The 17,111-nt window shown below is 37.2% G+C and overlaps 1 protein-coding gene across 3 annotated transcripts in view; it reads right to left on the bottom strand.

Moving 5' to 3' along the window:
* Window positions 1-17,111, bottom strand: part of RPGRIP1L (RPGRIP1 like) — a 97,060-nt gene that overhangs the window by 34,252 nt on the left and 45,697 nt on the right. For 2 of the 3 annotated variants that reach the window (XM_043434802.1, XM_043434803.1), the window contains exons 15-21: window positions 14,727-15,179; window positions 11,902-12,053; window positions 8,539-8,917; window positions 3,764-3,954; window positions 3,532-3,612; window positions 1,972-2,073; window positions 987-1,149 (exon numbers count right to left, since the gene is read on the bottom strand). In XM_043434802.1, the coding sequence (XP_043290737.1) occupies window positions 987-1,149; window positions 1,972-2,073; window positions 3,532-3,612; window positions 3,764-3,954; window positions 8,539-8,917; window positions 11,902-12,053; window positions 14,727-15,179 (1,521 nt within the window). Of the gene's footprint in view, window positions 1-986; window positions 1,150-1,971; window positions 2,074-3,531; window positions 3,613-3,763; window positions 3,955-8,538; window positions 8,918-11,901; window positions 12,054-14,726; window positions 15,180-17,111 lie in introns of those variants that run through there. The other variant, XM_043434804.1, reaches the window with a different exon arrangement.

Here is a 17,111-nt window from a genome sequence, read left to right as displayed (position 1 = left end):
CACTGAAGGCAGGGGGAGAAGGGGACGACAGAGGATGAGAGGGTTGGATGGGACCATCAACTTGATGGACATGAGTTTGAGCAAGCTCCAGGAGATGGTGAAGGACAGGGAAGCCTGGTATGCTGCAGTCCATGGGGTCGGAAAGAGTCGGACACAACTGAGCAACTGAACTGAACTACATTTTAGAAAAGAGAAAAGGAAATAAAAATATTGCTTGTTCAAGTATAAAATTAAAATAAAAAATTTTAAAAGGACATGATAATCATATTTTCCAACAGCCTAACCTATACTATTGTGTAAAAAATCAAGTTATTCCTACTATTTAAAAATATTTTTAAAAGTTTTACAGTTTTTATTGCAGTAAAGTTGACATATAATAAACCACACAAATTTGTGTGCAAAATTTGTATTTACATTTTGGAAATATGTATTTTGACAAATAAATAATTCTGTGAAACCATCACCATAATTAAGATAGTGAACATGTCTATCACCCCCAATATTTCCTCATGCCCCCTGTAAAGTTTTTCCTCCTGCATCTTTCTATTTCCATTCGTCCTTCCCTAGGCAACCACTTAAATGTTTTGTCACAATAGATTAGTTTGCCTTTTCTAGATGTTTATATAAGTGAAATCATGTTGTATGTAAGTTGCTTTTCTTTCTCCATTTTTAAAAAATCAAGTCCTCTAGAATAACCCAGCTAATAGTACTGAACCCAAAGAGAATATAAAGTAATTTAAAATATAAGTTTGGCACATGGTCAGCAACAGTACTTGTGTTCCGTTGTGTTGCACTGAGTCTGAAATAAGATATGCAACAATTCCACCTGACCACACCTGACGAGATTGAACTACACCCCATCACTCCTGTCAAGAAACAGCTATCATGAAGTAGACTCATGATTAAATGATGATGTTCCATGAGGCGTGAACAGATTAAACAAAGCAGAGTCAGGGAAATAATGGTAATTTAAAAAAGGAAGTCACCTTCTGGTTCCAGTTCTTCAGTTATTTCTGTTTCATCTTCAGAAGAAGTCAAACTTCGTTCTGCAAGTTGACCCTCAGACAGTAAAGTCACATCGTCATCTTTTCCTTGCTGCATTTTCTCAGTATTCTCTTTTACCTCATCTACACTGCTTTCCTGAGGAACCTGAAGAAGCAAAAGCACAGTGATATATTATTGCTTATGTCACATTTATAGTATTCTTGCTGAAGCCCTTGAATGATAATAAAGCAAGTAAATATACTGACATGCACTTTATATTTGATTCATGAGAAAATAATCACTTAAGCTGCACAAATGAAAATACGCAGATAAATTAAAATCTGATTACAAACTAAATATTCAGAAGCATTAATCTCAAAATGAATTTTACATTATACTTTAATTTGTATGTGTATTTACTACCTACTAATCTCTGCATAATTATAACTATTACACTGGTAACATGTTGGACCTTTCTGTTCCACGGAAGTCATATAGAATGGGATCAGTGATATGATTTCTTAAAAAAAAATTTTTTTTTCGTTTTTGGCTGCACTGGGTCTTCACTGCAGTGCACGGGGCTCTCCGCTGCTGCGCGTGGGCTTTCTCTAGTTGTGGCAAGTGGAGGCTACTCTCTAGTTGTGGTGTGTAGGCTTCTGGTTGCAGTGGCTTCTCTTGTTGCAGACCACAGGCTCTACAGCGTGCAGGCTTCAGAAGTTGCGGCTCTTCATGTCAATGTATGGCAAAAACCACTACAATACTGTAAAGTAATTAGCCTCCAACTAATAAAAATAAATGGGAAAAAAAAAGTTGCAGCTCACGATCTCAGTTGCCCTCCTGGACTAGGGACTGAACCTGTATCCCCTGTATTGGCAGGGGGATTCTTAACCACTGGACCACCAGGGAAGTCCCAATGATCCATGTCAAAGCAAAGACAAAGTATTTAAAAAAGAAACCTTTCAAGATAATTTTAACATAAACACATACCTCGGGAATATGTGAAACAGTTGGCATATCAATTTCTCTCTCTGGTATAAGTTCCACTTCTGGTGAAATTTCCTTCCTATCTTCAGGAAGAGTAGAGGTCTCCTTATATTAATGTGAAAATGTGCATATATGTTATTTTGTATTAAATCCTAAATCATCCTAAGACTTTTTCACACACACATACACACACACTTAGCATTTACTCTCTTAACAATTTTTATATATAACATATAGCAGTATTAATTATATTTATCATGTTGGACATTACATCTCTAATACTTATTTACACTTTACAACTGGAAGTTTGTACTTTTGACCACATTCATCCAATTCTCCCTTCCCCCATCCCCTGCTCCTGGTAACCAGAAATCTGATCTTTTTTCCTATGAGCTTTTTAAAATTTATTTTTAATTGGAGGATAACTGCTTTATAATATTGTGCTGGCTTTTGCCATACAACAGTGTGAATCAGCCACAAGCACACACGTGTCCCCTCCATCCTGAACCTTCCCGCCAACCCCTGCCCCGTCGCACCCCCTCACGGTTTTCTCAGCGCACCGGGTTGAATACCCAGTGCCCACGCAGCGGCTTCCCACTGGCTCTCTATTTAACACATGGTAGTGTATGTATGTGGTTTGAAGTATAACCGACCTGTAACACTGTGTTAGTTTTCTGTTAAATGACACAGTGATCTGATATTTCTATACATTTCAAAATGATCACTACAATAAGCACAGTGGTTAGGCTGTGTCAGCATACAAAGATACTACACAGTTACTGACTGTGTTCCCCAAATTGAACATTTCATATCCATGACCCATCCATTTTACAATTGGGCTTTGTATCTCCTAATCTCTTTTGTCTACTTTTTTCTTCCCCTCAACCCCTTAGCAACTACACTTGTTCTTTGTTTCTGTGACTATCTGTGACTATGTTTCTGTTTTGTTATGTTTGTTCATGCCTTTGGTTTTCTTTGGATAAGGTCTCTTTACCTAGATGCAGACTGAGAAGAGAAGGGGTCTAGGTGAATGAGAAGAATAAGTTAAGCTGGAGGAAAAATAGGAAAGTGTGCTATCCCAGAGGCCAAGAGAGAAAGGAGCAAGTGTTCCACTGTGCCAAAAGTTACTGGGAGATAAGACAGGGACAGAGAACTGATCACTGGATATAGCAAAGTGAGAGTCACTGTGGCCTGAGCAAGAGTGACTTTAATGATGAAAAGCTTTACTAGTGTGAGCAAGGAACAGTTTGAGGAAAGGGAGACAGAACTAAGACAACTTTTTGAAGAGTTTTGTTCTGTTTTGCTTTATGGTAAGTGGGGAAAGAGGACTGGGGGTGATATCTGGAGAGAGACATGGGGCCAACGGAAGATTCAGATCAAGAGTAAGATTGTTTAACATTTACACCCAGTGCCAATTACAAAGGTAAAATTATAAAGGAAGAAGAAGTGTTTTATTTACCTGTTTCCATTTAATCAGGTAGGGTATACTACTCATTTATTTCAAATATTTGTTATGTGGGACAAGGGTGGGGGGAAGCAGTATTTTGAATGTTTACTACTTACATAATGCTGATGTGGTGTGATATCCATAAAAGATACCTTCTTATCTTTAGGTGTTAAACGTCTTGGTTTAGGTGTTGGTGCCTAAGATAAACCAACATGTCAAACTGAGCATAATGAACATACTTTTCAGATTTCTTTTCTCTTTTATGTGGCTATTTATTAAGGAATAATAATAATAATTATGTAGGAATAATAATAATTTTATAGGAAATTCAAAGTCACTGTTACTCACTACAATAGGTGCACTAACAGAGGATGTTGGAGGTAGTCTTTGAACAACCTCTGACTCTTCTTTGTGTATGACATTTCCTAAGTCTTCAGTAGTTATAGAACCACTTGGTGGAAGGTAAGCAAATTTCCATTTCAATATAACATGAATGGTTCCGGCAGGATGCTTTTTATCATCTGTTAACTCAAATATTCCTGTCAAATTACAAAAATATAATTGTAATTAATGCTAGAGGGAAGTTTTATTACCATAAGAATTAAAGAACAGCAAAAAGAAACTACCCACAACTTTAAAAATAAACTTAGCTTTTACTCACAACTCAAATGGCTTAAGAGAATAAAATAAGACAAAAGGATCTATGACAGGTTCATTTCTCAAGCACACTGCTTTTAAAAGTTAAGACCTCACAGATAATACTGATTCAAAGAGGAGAAAATTGACTTATAAATATTTTAATTCATTGAAATTAAATTCAGAGATTCTTCAGAATTTTTAGTCTTCTTCCAAGATATTATGTGGGTTATAACTCAAATAAGAACCTTCATTTTGACTTGATATTCTTGTGTCTCTGTAGAAAAATACATTAAAACTTCAAAATTTATCTATATATAATACATAATAATGTATATATCCTAAGGAGTCCTTATATTACTACATTATTCTATTATAATTTTAAATATATTTTACTGGGATCTGTTAAATCATTCCAAATTAATAGTAGCACACAAAAAATGTCTAGAAAATAAACAAACCACCCAAAACATAAAGTATCACCTAGCTGAATATGTAATACTGAGTCACACATTTTAATCGTTATACTAGAGTTTTCAATATGAAAATCCCTGACTTGGAAAAAAACTCTATATTGCAAGCATAACTTTTGTTTACTTGGTTCTCAAGTGTTTGACACTTCTTCTAATGGCTGGCTAGGAAAAACTAAACAACTCTAGACTTTAGGTAGAAAAAAAGGAATACAGGGAGGTGAGAAACTTCTATTATAGGCACAGGTGAGACATACGGAATGGTTGAGTGAAGAGATCAGTAAATATTTTCCACAAAAAGCAATGGTAATACTGCATAAAATGATAAAAAATATTCATTTAAGAACTCCAGAAATTGATCAAAGGTATACAACAAATTAACAAGCACTTGTTCAAGAAAATCTACTGAACCTCAGTAAGAACAATAGGAGTCAGAAAAGGCTCTAGTAAGCTACTTGGCAAATAGATGGGGAAAAAAGGGAAACAATGACAGACTTATCACTGTGGATGATGACTGCAGTCACAAAATTAAAAGACACTTGCTCCTTGGAAGAAAAGTTATGATGAACCTAGTGGTTTAGTTGCTAAGTCGTGCCTGACTCTTGTGACCCCATGGACTGCAGCCTGCCAGGCTCCTCTGTCCATGGATTCTCCAGGCAAGAATACTCGAGTGGGTTGCTATTTCCTTCTCCAGGGGATTTTCCCAACCCAGGAATCGAACCTGGGCCTCCTGCATTGCAGGCAGATTCATCAACTAAGCTATGAGAGCTACCTGACAAACCTAGACAGTATATTAAAAAGCAGAGACATCACTTTACCAACAAAGGTCCATATAGTCAAAGCTATGGTTTTTCTAGTAGTCCTGTAGGGATGTGAGAATTGGACCATAAAGAAGACTGAGCACGGAAGAACTGACGCTTTTGAACTGTGGTGCTGGAGAAGACTGTTGAGAGTCCCTTGGACAACTAGGAGATCAAATCAGTTGATCCTAAAGGAAATCAACCCTGAATATTCACTGGAAGGGCTGATGTTGAGGCTGAAGCTCCAATATTTGACCACTCAATGGACATGAGTTTGAGCAAACTCTGGGAGATGGTGAAGGACAGGGAAGCCTGGCATGCTGCAGTTCACAGGGTCACAAAGAGTCGGACATGACTTAGCTACTGAACAACAAGAAGCTACTTGTCCCTGGCTGAATGTGAGACTTATAGACTATCTAAACATTGAATGCATTACCTAAGCCATACATTGACCCATAGGCAAAGGGTGGAAGCCTGACAGCTCAAGGTGTTTGAACACAACTTTCAACAACCATAGGCTGACCACTAAACTATGTTCAGGCTTAAAATTAAGACAAAAACTTAGCAGAGACATCAGTGGCTATAGCAAGGGAAACAAAACTACAGAAATGGTACAGGCCAAGTCACCAAACAAACAATAACAGCAACAGAAATCCTGGGAGGGTTAGAATCTATGGATGCTAAAATATGGTGTCCTGAATGTCCAAATTTAAACAACAGCAAAAAAAATCATGAGCTACGCAAAGAAACAGGAAGGAGAATGTGCTACATACACAGATAGAGTGTCACCCAGAGATGCTTTCTCAGGGCATCCAGATGTGAGACTCAGCAGACAAAGACCTCAGAGCAGCTATTGTAAATATGTTCAAAGAGCCAAAAAAAAATAAAGAATTAAAGGAAAGTCGATGACAATGAATTATAAAACAGAGAACATAATAAAGAGAGAGAAATTATAAAAAGAGAACTAGAATATATTATAAAATATGGAATATAGCCAATATTTTATAACTATAAATGGAGTATAACCCTTACAAATGACAAATCACTATGTTGTATACCTGTAACATATTATACATCAACCATATCTCAATAAAAAGAGACAGAACTAAAAAGGAGTTCTGGAGTTGAAAAGTATAATTACTGAAATGAAAAAATTCAATAGAGGGGCTTAGTAGGAGATATGAGCTGGCAGAAGATTCAATGAACTTGAAGACTAATCAATAGTGATTGTCCGCCATATGACCCAGCAATCCCACTTCTGGGCATACACACTGAGGAAACCAGATCTGAAAGAGACACGTGCACCCCAATGTTCATCGCAGCACTGTTTATAATAGCCAGGACATGGAAGCAACCTAGATGCCCATCAGCAGATGAATGGATAAGGAAGCTGTGGTACATATACACCATGGAATATTACTCAGCCGTTAAAAAGAATTCATTTGAAACAGTCCTAATGAGATGGATGAAACTGGAGCCCCTTATACAGAGTGAAGTAAGCCAGAAAGATAAAGAACATTACAGCATACTAACACATATATATGGAATTTAGAAAGATGGTAACGATAACCCTATGCAAAACAGAAAAAGAGACACAGAAATACAGAACAGACTTTTGAACTCTGTGGGAGAATGTGAGGGTGGGATATTTCAAAAGAACAGCATGTATACTATCTATGGTGAAACAGATCACCAGCCCAGGTGGGATGCATGAGACAAGTGCTCCGGCCTGGTGCACTGGGAAGACCCAGAGGAATCGGGTGGAGAGGGAGGTGGGAGGGGGGATCGGGATGGGGAATACGTGTAAATCTATGGCTGATTCATATCAATGTATGACAAAACCCACTGAAATGTTGTGAAGTAATTAGCCTCCAACTAATAAAAAAAAAAAAAAAAAAAAAAATAGTGATTGTCCAAGCTGAAAAGAAAAAAAAATGAAGAAAAATGAACAGAGCCTCAGATATCTGTAGGACACCATTAAACATATGAACATATGTGTAACAGGAACCTAAGAAGTGGAAGAAAGGGCAGAAAAAAATAACTGAAGAAATAGGGGCAGAAAACTCCCCAAATTTGATACCTAATAGTACCCTATACATAAAGAAGCTCAACAAATTGTAAGTAGAAAAAGCACAAAAGGATCCACAACTAAACACATGATAGTGGTATTGTTGAACGACCTCCCCCACTCCCAAAGAAAATCTTGAAAACTGTATCATGTATTAGGGAACATAACAAGATTAACTGATGATTTTTCATCAGAAACAATGAATGCCAGAATCAACTGTCTGATATACAAAAGTGCTTAAATAAACTAAACCTGACAACTAAGAATATGATATCCAGCAAGACTATCCTTCAGAAAATAAAAGCTACATATAAAGACACTGCCAGATAACAATGCTTAAGTGAATTCACTGCCAGCAGACCTGACTCACAAGACAAATTAGAAGAATTTCTTCAGGCTAACAGGAAGTAATACCAGATGGTAACTCACATCAATATGAAGAAACAGAGGTAAATAAAGGTAATTACATAGGTAATTAGAAAAAGTATAAATACGTTTTTCCTCATTTCTTAACTGATTTAAAGAACAATTGCATAATTAAAAAATTATAATCTTGGATTTATAATACATAAAGATAAAAAAATATATGAAATAATTAACACAGAAGATGGAGAGGAAATAGAGCTATTTGGAGTAAGAAAATGACATCAGACCCAATGACTCAAATGACTCAAACCCAAATGAAGATATAAATACCAGAGATGCTAAATACATAAGTTAATATAAAAGTCTCCTATATCTACTCTCCCTTCTCTTAAAGGCCATAAAGTTATATAAAGCAATAACTAACATTGTACTGTTGGGTTTATAACACATATAGGTATACCATATATATATATATATATGTATGACAATGTAATAAAGGAAGGGGGAAGGAATGGAACTATATAGGGGCAGATTTTTCTAAATTTCAGTGGAAGTTATTAGCATTAAGTTTAAGTGCTTTGTGTCACACTGAGGTGCATACTGTAATCCTTAGAATAACTATTAAGAAAATGATTACAAAAATATAATATTGTGGGTCCAAAGTTTAAGATTATCTTAGAAGGCTAGAAAGATTAGTTATAAATAGATCATATCAATAACACTGAGGAATAATTTAGGTCTTTTTTTAAAAAACAATCTCATGGATTCAAGAAATACGCTTACCTGAAATACATCTGTCATGTGCCAATGAAATTAGAGGCACATTGACTTTTCCTATGTAAATACTCTCCTGGGTATCACTATCATCAAATACATAAAAACTCAGAGACTCTGACTTAAGGTATCGATCCAAATCCATATTCATTGGCACTGGGAAACACATATGATCATCAAATTGTGGATCATTGCTACTGGGAATGATGGCTGTGTCATGGTCTGCAAAATCAAAAAACTTGTACACAACATATGGGTGTGGCTGCAGGTGGCTTGCTCGGGACTGCAGGTGGTTGCAACATCTTATTGTAATATGAAGTTCATTTAAGTTGCCATCTGTGGAATCAGTAGAACTGAGCTGAGCAGTTTTGGGTGCTTGATGACTTAACTGGAAAAACATACATATTTATATTACAGTAGTAATACAATGAAAAGTAAACAGCAGCTGCCAACCCCCAAACACAATAATTTTGTAAATGGACCAAAAGACTGCAGATTTTCACCTCATAGTGAATTTCTCAGTAAAAGACTCTTGACACTTATTCAAAACCAATATTCTCTAGAACCTGTGTACAGACACTGTTAACAGAAACTATAAAAGACTGAGCATACATGTAGAGATTGCTGTTAAAACAAACAAAAATAAATAAAGCCACGAAAATAGTCTGATGTTTTTTAATTCTATTTAATGCTTAACAGGTAAAGTGAGCAGATAGGTTCAAAGATAAATGTCCTCTAGTTTACAATTTTATTAAGAGCTAATCCTTCAACCATTCCAGTTATTCTGATCATATCACATTCTTAAGTGAGAACTAATGAACTTGATGGTACCCACTCAGAGAGATGATTTTGTTATATTTGGGTTGGCCCTCATCCTGAACCAATGGGATCTGGGGACGCGGATACCTGAGGCCAAGGAACAAGGGAACAGAGTGAGAGAGAAACTTTGGAGGGGTAAAATCTTGGATTGGAGGGACTTTTTGGAAGAGAAGTGAGCTAAGGGAGTTATCCGGGAGAGTTGGAAACTGCTCCATGGCCCTCTACGGAACCATGACTCAGGCAATCGGCGCACAAGTACTCTAGCGAACAGCTGCCCTGACGAGCTGCTACGCCTTTAGTAGCCGATGTGATCTGGGACAAAACAACGCAGTGTTGCAATGTCAGAGAATTCTCCACCTCCCATGCAGGGACCCCTCTTTCACTGTATTTTTGAATCTGGATTGAACAACTGGAACTTTTGATTCTAGAGAAGCTTATGAGAGAAAGAAAACAGAACTGAAGTCATAATCTCCTTAGTGGAGACATCTGGTGGTATGGATAAGGGAAATCTGAGAAGGGAATCACAGTACTGCTTTCCCAGGGCTAGTTTGCATCTAGCTATAGAGGGCAGAGTGGAATGGTTTACAAAGTATCCTTTCTGCTTCTCCCCTCAAGCCTACCCACAAAAGCTGAAGTTCCACCAGTAAATGGCTCATTCAAGTCATAAACTGGGAGTCTAAAACTCTTCAAATTACAAAAATTAATAAACCATGTGGTTTCACTATTTCTAATTCCTTTTCTCATAATGACATTTCTCAAGGTGTGCTCTGAAGAACATTAATCCAGAACGATGATCGCTGGGAAATGGGTGCCATTCTTTAAGTTTGGGAATCAACATTATATTAATCATGGTTCTTTTAACTGAAAGCTATAAAAACTGATTTCACCAAGCAAATACAATGAAAAAAGACTTTAATATAAGAGCATGCACAGTCACTCAGTCATGTCTGATTCTTTTGCAACCCCATGGACTGTAGCCCACCAGACTCCTCTGTCCATGGAATATTCCTGGGAAGAATACTGGAGTGGGTTGCCATTTCCTCCTCCAGGGGATCTTCCCGACCCAGGGATCGAATCCACATCTCTAACATCTGCTGTACTGGCAGGTGGCTTCTTTATCACTGCTCTACCTTGGAAGCCTTTAATATAAGGCTATAGGGCTATTTCACAGAACTGTGTAGCAGAAATGTGGTTGTGTCTTAGGAAGGGAATGGGACTGTAAAACTATAGGAATTTACTCTCCATCTAGTTCTTCATTTTTCTCTGTATGCTTGCTCATTATTCTCCTTCTAGATACATTTTCTTTCCTTTGCAGTTTAACATGGTAGCAGATGGCTGCCCCATAGCTCCCAGTTTCCCACGTTTCAGCCATGGAGTCTTACTTTCTCTTGATCTCAGAAAGCAGAATCTGATTGGCTCAGTTGGAGGCAGGTGGCTATTATTAAATCATTAATTATAATTGGGTGGAGTGGGAGAGAGCAGGGTCATCAAATGTAAAGCTGGCCACCAGGGGCCCAGCCCCATGGACTGGAAGAGAGGGCAGTTCCAAATGAAAAAAGAGAATTGTGCCTTGAACAGACATTCCAAAATATTTCTACTATATTCTATCCCTTTGTTACTTAAGTGTATACTTCATGCTTCCTCTTGAGATTCGAGTTATACTCAAATCTCAAAATAAGCCCTAAAGTCAAGGATCTTATTTAACTTTGCTCAATTCAGTCTTTTCTGCATTTATTGGATCATGGAATTCTTCTGGAAATAAGACTGTTAAGACTTCATGAAACACAGTTTGGAAAATGCTACTCTGAGGAATTGCTTTTAAACCTCTAATTCTCAGTAAAAGAATATTCATTTTACATTCTACTTTGCATTTCAGAAAGCTACAGGTTTCTGAAACAGCTTGGAAGAAGTTGGAAACGGCTGGAAAAAAAGAATAACTGAAACTCCAAGAATAGCTATTCATTTCCTTAACAGCAGAAATTGTAATGAAAGTTACAGCTGATGTGTAATATTAGCATTGCAATTCTATTTTTCAAAAGTGTCCTGGATAGCGCAAGGGAGTTCCTTTGGGGTGACAGATCAATTCTGTATCTTGATTGTGGTGGCTGTTACATGATTATATACACATGATAAAACTGCACTGAACTCTGCTTCTTCCTACACAAACAACACACACACATACACAAATAACACTGTACACTCATACACACGTAAGTGCATGTAGATCTTAGAAAATCTGAGTAAAGTCTGTAGCCTAGTTAATAGTACTAGCCTAGTTAATAGTACTGTACCAATGTCAGTTTCCTGGCTTTGATACTATACTATAGTTACATAAAATATTACAACTGGGAGAAGCAGGGTGAAAGCTACACATGACCTCTGTACATTTTTGTTACTTCCTGTTAAGTCTATGATTATTTCGACATAAAAAGTTTTAAAAAAAGCCACTTGATGGCTGTGAAAGAAAGTGATTTCAGTTTAAAGCATGGTAATACAAAGAAATACTATAAAATTTCCGTGTCATAAAAGGGTTGTAAAGTCAAACAAGCTTACCCATTGCATTTGCTCTGGCCCCTTAAAATTTGATGTTATGTATCCCAAAGCCTTTGCCCGTTCTCGATAAAGCCGAATCGCTTGATCCATGGGAACTCTTAATCGGAACCAGTATTCCACTGTGCCAAAATTGGAGATGTCTCCTTTAGTTCCTACAAACCGATACATAATTCACTGTTAAAATGGCCCCATAAATCAAAATATATACCAGTAAAACATACATCAATGGTATTAGGCATTAAAACTATAAATTTTATACTGAATAAAATAATATATGACTTGCACAGATGGTGTGTGACTGGCAAATAACAGAGAAAAAGAGAATAAGTTACTTCTGCAAGTATGAGTTTCACTGTGTGTTAAATATTATTAAAAAACTGTGTTTGAGGTAGTCCAGTTCACACTATTTCAATCCTTCTAACACATAAAAAGATTTTTTTCTGACGCTATTTTTTCTTTTTTTTTTTAACAAGCTGCACTCAATGCAGTCTGACAGATACAATATGAAACCTCAAAACTATGAATGTGATATTCCACATTATAATTCAAATTTCAAGAAATCTTTGGCACCTTCCTCATTTTTCTACTGTACCGTAAGTACAGGGGAAAACACCATACCTATTGCCAAATCTATACTGTACATAGAACACCCTTGCATGTCTGCCCTGCACATCTTCAGTCCTTCTCACAACTCTGCGGCTCTTTATCTCTCTTCCTCTGTGATGACTTCCTCTATGGCTCCCTGCTTCCTTTGCAGGAATTGAGGACTATGTCCTCATTAGGGTACTGACTGCTTTGGTAACTGTCACTTCACCAGTTTACTTCTCTGCCACGCTAAGTTTTTGAGGGCAGGATTTTTTGAACCATGTGAATATACTATCTATGCAATCAATAAAATAAAATCCCTCCCCAGAACCTAAGTCACCTTCTTTCTTTCTCGAGAAAGCTTCTTCACTTGGCCTCTGGGATCCTGTATACTCTCGGTTTATCTCCCTCTTCACTGGTGACTCCTCAGTTTCATTTTGCTGGCTCTTCCTCTTCTTCCCGAATACTAAATTTTAGAGTTTCCCAAGGCTCAATCTTTGGTCCTTTTCTCTTCTTTATGTACAGTTACTCTTTATGTGAAATTATCTGGGTCCAAGGCTTAAAATGTATTCTGTATGCTAATGAATCCCACTTTTCTATCCCTGACCTTCAGACTATTATATCCACTGCTTATGTGACATTTCCACTTGGCTGTATAACAGGCAGGTCAATCTTGTTCAGACACATCTTAAGTTTTCTTCCTCAAATTTGTTCCTCTCCCTGACCTATTTCAACAAATGGCCTCGTCCTTCTCCTGGTTGTTCACACCAAAACTCTCACCTTGTCTGTTTCTCTTGTTTCTCTACATTCAGTTGATGAACAAGTTTTTAAAGAAGAGTTAATCAAACCTACACTGAATATGACTACTTCTTATCACTACTTTCACTACCATCTTAATCCAAGGCACCATCTTCTTTCCACAGATTAATGCAATAGCCTGAAAATGGTCCTGTTTCCCCTCTTGGCCTGTATAGACTATTCTTCCCACAGCACCCAGCATGGTTCTTCTAATATCTATGTGTGTCGGACTTCCCTGGTGGTGCAGTGGATAAGAATCCACCTGCCAATGCACAGGACATGGATTCGATCCCTGCTCCGGGAAGATTCCACATGCTGTGGAGCAACTAAGCCCATGTACCAGACCTACTGAGCCCGTTAGCTGCAACTACTGAGCCCGAGTGCTGTAATTACTGAAGCCTTTGAGCCTTTGCTCCGCAACAAGAAAAGCCACCTGCAACTAGAGAGTAGCCCCCACTTGCTGCAACCAGAGAAAGCCAGACTGCAGCAATGAAGACCCAGTACAACCAAACGAACAAACAAAAAACAGCAAGAAACTATGTGTGATCTTGTAACTCACCTTCTCAAAACTATCCAATGACTTGCATCACTCAAAGAAAAAAAAAAGTCCAAACATGACCCACAAAGCTCTGCAGCATGATCTGATCCCTGCCCATTGCTTTAATGTCAGCTCTGCTCTAGTCATAGGCCTCCTCGATGTTCCTCCAATTGGTCAGGTTTGTTTTTCCCTCAGGCCTTTGTACTTGCTGTTTCCTCTGCCTGAAACAATCCTCCCCTGGATCCTGACATGCAGCTTTCTTTTAAAAAATATTTTTAAAAAGTATTTATTTATTTGGCTGTGGGCCCTAGTTGCAGCACATGGGCTCTCTAGTCGTGGTGCATGGGCTTAAGCTGCCCCATGGCTGATATGGATCTTTATTCAGGTCTCTTTATCACTGTCATCCTGTAGGGAAGTCCTTATCTCAATAAGCAACCTTCTCTCTCTTTAGCCTCTTGCCCCGATCATCTTTCTTCATATCTAAGGATAGGTGTATAGTTTTATGGCCCGTCTTCCCCTCTAGAAGGTAAGCTACAGGAGGGCAGGGGCTTCAACTGTCTTATTTATCACCGATCACAGTATTCCCAGTGCTTAGTAACAGTGATAACGACACGCTCTTTAAAAAATATTTGATCAACATACTATAATTCATGTTTAATCAAACAAAGATATCAACATGGCAAATAAACATTTGTACTAAGAAGCTTTAAAAAATTAACAGCCATTGTACTGATATTATCAATGACATTTAAGAGTGCAATCAACAGTGGGCAGCTGAATCAGAGAAAACTGTCCTTACCTAAAGGCACCTTGAATTTGTGAGAGAAGATACTAACGTGAAATGCCTTATTGATATAGAAACCAATCAGGGATTCAAACAGCCAGTCTGTAAGACTGTACTCACCAACCAAACTTGCTGTGCAAAATATTCGACCGCTTTTTTCTAGAATTTCATGGAATCTCAGCTGACAAGCTGCAATTGTTTCATAATCTGTGCTGTAAGCCTGGTGGACCTCAAGAGTGACAGTATTTTTCTGAATGTATTGTAAGAATAAGTCATTAACATGAACGAGGTATTGAGAAGTAAAGTTATATTCTGGGTGAAGGCCCCGTACTATGGGAGTTGTCTGTAGTTCGAAATCATAGAAAGCGTAGGTACAGAAGGTGACAGGCTCTTTATCCCCAGATGCCTGTAAAACTTCGGAAGAAAAGGTTACTTTGTTGACATGGATTTCAAACAGGTTTTCGCCTCGTTCTAAGTGAATGGTTTCATCCAAGTCATCAGCTGAGTCACCTGGCATGATTTCTGGCTTAAATTTGTACTGCTTGGTGCCGTAGGCAATATCCTTTAATTGGGCTGCAAGAGAAGACACACAGTTTAGAGGTTTTAAGGTGTTGACATATAAAGATACAAAGATACATATGAAGTGGTAGGAAATCTGAGGGCTTTTGGTGTATAGTCCCAATCAAATTCTACAGCTACACTTTTCCTGTAATTGATACTGTGTTTTAAAGAAATCTATCATTTATTTTGACATCATTAGTTAAAAAATGACAACTTAAGTGGTAATACAGGATATACCAGGGAAAAGGAGAAAGAAAAAGGAAAAAAAAAAAAAAGGCTGTTGAATGAATAACTGAGGTAAATATTTAGATTCCACTTGCTCCTTTGGTTTGGCTCTATTATCTTCTCTCCTTTAAAATCAATTTCTCTTTCCACTGCTACCTACTTGTCAGTTTATCCAAATATATATTTTCTACCTTTGGGGATGATGGATATGTTTATTATCTTGATTATGGTGATAGTTTCACAGATGTATATATAGGCCAAACTCCCAAACGGTGCACTTTAAATATGTGCAATTTAAAGTATGTTCATCCAAAGAGATGAAAACTTCTAAAAGTTGTGGTATGATCGGAAATTTAAATACTGATTAGAAATTTTATGATAGTAAATAAATATTGTTCATTTTTAGGTATAATTGTATTGTTATTTTTTAAGACCTCAGTTAGATGCATCCTGAAATATTTATTGATGAGATGATGTGGTATCTGAGATTTGTTTCAAAAGGATATGGGTAAGATAGAAGGGAGTTGGGGATACAGATGAAAAAAGATTGGCCATGAACTGATTGATTATGTGATAGGTACATCAGAGTTTACCATACAATTATTTCCACTCATATATGTTTGAACTTTCCCATAATGAATTAAAATTTTTTTTCATAATAAAACCATTATGCTGGGGAAAAAATAAAAGTATATTCATTATAATTCTATAAAGTTGCTCTTAAAAATATATATATCTGTCTCGATTAGAACATTCCCTCACATCATATACAAAAATAAATTCAAAACGGTTTAAAGATATGTGTAAAACCCGAAACCATAAAACTCCCAGGAGAGAAGTCTTTGACCCAAGTTAGTTATAGCAATATGTCTTCTGGATCTGTCTCCTAAGGCAAAAGAAATAAAAACAAAACCAAATAAACTGGATCTAATTAAACTTAAAAGCTTTTGGACAGCAAAGGAAACTACTGACAAAACAAAAAGATAATCTACTGAATGCAGGAAAATATTTACAAATGATGTGACCTGCAATGGGCTAACACCCCAAATACATAATATGAAAAAATGAAACCCAATATGAAAAAAAACCCAAAAAACTTCATTAAAAATGGCAGAAGACCTGATAGATAGTTCACCAAAGAAGACATACAGATGGCTGACAGGCACATGAAAAGATACTCAAAACTGCTAATTTTTAGAGAAATGCAAGTAAAAACCACAATGAGATATCACCTCACACCTGTCAGAATGGCTATCATGAAAAAGTGTACAAATAACAAATGCTGGTGAGGGTGTGGAGAAAAGGAAACACTTGTATGCTGTTGGTGGGAATATAAACTAGTACAACCACTATGGTAAGTAGTATGGAGGTTCCTCAAAAAATTAAATAAAAACTACCATATAATCCAGCAATTCCATTCCTGGGTACATATCCAGAAAAAACCAAAAACACAAACTGAAAAAGATAATACATGCACCCCAATGTTCATGTTGTTGTTCAGCTGCTAAGTTGTGTCTGACTCCTTGCAACCCCATGAACTGTAGCATGCCAGGCTACCTTGTTCTTCACTATCTCCCTGAGTTTGGTTAAATTCATGTCCATTGAGTCGGTAATGCTATCTAATCATCTCATCCTCTGCTGCCCCCTTCTCCTTTTGTTGTCAATCTTTCCCAGCATGAGGGATGAGGGTCTTTTCCAGTGAGTTGGCTCGTCCCATCA

The sequence above is a fragment of the Cervus canadensis genome, chromosome 18 (genome assembly GCF_019320065.1).
Source record: "Cervus canadensis isolate Bull #8, Minnesota chromosome 18, ASM1932006v1, whole genome shotgun sequence".
Taxonomy (NCBI): domain Eukaryota; kingdom Metazoa; phylum Chordata; class Mammalia; order Artiodactyla; family Cervidae; genus Cervus; species Cervus canadensis.
This window is presented reverse-complemented; position numbering and strand designations above follow the sequence as displayed.